The 2,403-nt window shown below is 27.8% G+C and overlaps 1 protein-coding gene across 1 annotated transcript; it reads left to right on the forward strand. All coding sequences in view use genetic code 6, as the record gives it.

The window, feature by feature from the left end:
- TTHERM_01228910 (copine protein) lies at positions 1 to 2,403 on the forward strand. The gene has a single exon (XM_001029937.2). The coding sequence runs from the start codon at positions 133 to 135 to the stop codon at positions 2,164 to 2,166; it is 2,034 nt and encodes a 677-aa protein (XP_001029937.2). The 5' UTR covers positions 1 to 132; the 3' UTR covers positions 2,167 to 2,403.

Below are 2,403 nucleotides of genomic sequence, written 5' to 3' on the forward strand. Positions count from 1 at the left end.
TTAAGATTGCAATTACAAATTTTATATCTTTGGTTGATCGATCAATATTTTAGGTAATAGTGTAATTATAGCTAGCTGCTATTTGTTGAATATATTTTTTCTTAAAAAATCAAAATTTAATTACTGTCTGTGATGCTTACATTTGTAAATAGTAGGTAAAAATTTGGATATATTACTAAAGAATTGTATAGATATTATTTCTTTTGGAAAAAGCAAATATTAAGTTTTATATAAATTGAAAGAAGCTTTATAAAACAAAAACGTTAAAAAATGGAAAATTTAGCTTAGTTTTATCCAAGGTAAAATGGTAAATTATAAAGGAAAGGGAGTTTCTTCATTTCGGATGAAGTAGGAAAGAAAGTAGAAATATTTATTTAATGCAGATAATTGAAGAACGTCGACATTCTTTCAAAGAGTGATCCGTACGTTATAATGAAAGTTAAAAAAAATAGGTCGATCTTCAAGAAATAGGATGGAGAAAAAGATGATAAAAATCTTTGGATTGAATTAGGGAGAACAAATGTGATCTAAGATAATCTTAATCCTAATTTTATTGAGAGTTTTATCGTCAATTATAAATTTGAAGAGTATCAACCAGTGAAATTTGAAGTTTGGGACTATGATTCACCTTCAAGAAGCAATTTTTTAGGACAAGTAGAATGCTCCTTAGGAGAAATAGTTAAATAGCCTAACCAAATACTGGTACTTAACTTAGCTGATGATTAAGGAAAGATACAATATGATGGTTAAAAGAATCCGAAGAATGGAAAGATTATGATTAGATACGAAGAAGTATTTGAATCAAACGACATTGTTATGTTCTAACTTTCAACTTAAAAGGTTCATGTTTCAAGATTTATTTTAAACCTCTTCTTAAGAATCTATCGAAAATCAGAGAATGGATAACCTATTCTAATTTATTAATCATCTAATTCCGGAAAAAGTATGAAGAACAAAACTATTAAGTTAGAGGGTTAAAAACTTTGCAATTCAGATTATAATGTTCCTGTAGTTTTTGAAGTTTGGAATAAAGGCGTGTTCGGATCTGAAGAATTTATAGGTTACTTTGAAGCTTCTGTCAATGAGCTAAGAGATAAAATGGAAAGAATTAAAGAAGAAGGCTTGATACCTGTTCAGTTTAAGCTTAAGCAAGACAATCGAAAGAATTCGATACATACTGACAACAGCTAAATAGGAACTGTAACTTTCCATAAAACGGAAGTTATAACGCTACCTTCATTCTTAGATTATCTAAGAGGAGGAACTCAAATAAATTTAGTAATTGGAATTGATTTTACAGGTTCAAATAAGGATCCTTCTGAGAAAAATAGTTTACATCATATAGAACCTTCAAGTAATAATATGCTGAATTCTTTGTCTATTAATTCAATGAATTAATATTAGAGAGCAATATATGCAGTTGGAAAAATACTTATGGAGTATGATTAAGATAAGCTGATTCCTACATATGGTTTTGGTGCAGAAGTTGATGGAGAAGTTAGACATGCCTTTCCATTAAATAGAAGTGAATCAAACCCAGAATTATTTGGAATACAGAGTGTGCTAGATTAATACAAACAATTTTTAAGTAATCATCCTAGATTTAGTGGTCCTACATATTTCGCTCCATTAATAGAAAAGTGTATGGCTCAAGCATAGCAAAGTTTAGCAGAAAAAAAAGAAGATTATTTTGTTTTGCTTATTTTGACTGATGGTATTATTCACGATATGGAGCAAACAAAAAGGCTTATAGTAGATTGTGCAAGACTTCCAATTAGCATTATCATAGTTGGTGTAGGTGGAGCTAACTTTAAAGACATGAATGAACTAGATGGAGACGAGGGATTACAAGATTCAAGAGGAAAGCTGGCATAAAGAGATTTAGTGCAATTTGTTGAGTTTAAGAAATTTGAAGGCAATGATATCCTCTTACAAAAAGAAGTTCTACAAGAATTACCTGATTAAATCGTAGAATATTATCTATTAAGTAAAAGGCTCCCTGAAGGTTTCGAGTATTAGCCCCATATTAATTACATAGAATTCACTAGAATTATATAGGAAGAAAAATCAAATAAAATGAAATAGAGCAACTCTCCCTTTTAAATGTTTATCCATGCCATTATCATTGTTGCAATATTCATTATAATCACAAATCTTATTTTCTGATAAACTAACTAAAAAGTGTAATAAATATATAAAAGTTAAGAAACACCTTAGTCAATCTAGCAAATACTTTACAAATAAAAATATACTAACTAATTAATATATAAAATCACAATTTTGTAAATTAAAAATGAATTTTATTTATTATATTAATCAATTTTATAAATCCTATATAAAGTATGTAAATATATTTTTTATTTTACTTACAAATAAATACATTTTTTTGTTTTTTTCCTTCCA

This window comes from Tetrahymena thermophila (genome assembly GCF_000189635.1).
Source record: "Tetrahymena thermophila SB210 genomic scaffold scf_8254512, whole genome shotgun sequence".
In the NCBI taxonomy this organism is placed as follows: domain Eukaryota; phylum Ciliophora; class Oligohymenophorea; order Hymenostomatida; family Tetrahymenidae; genus Tetrahymena; species Tetrahymena thermophila.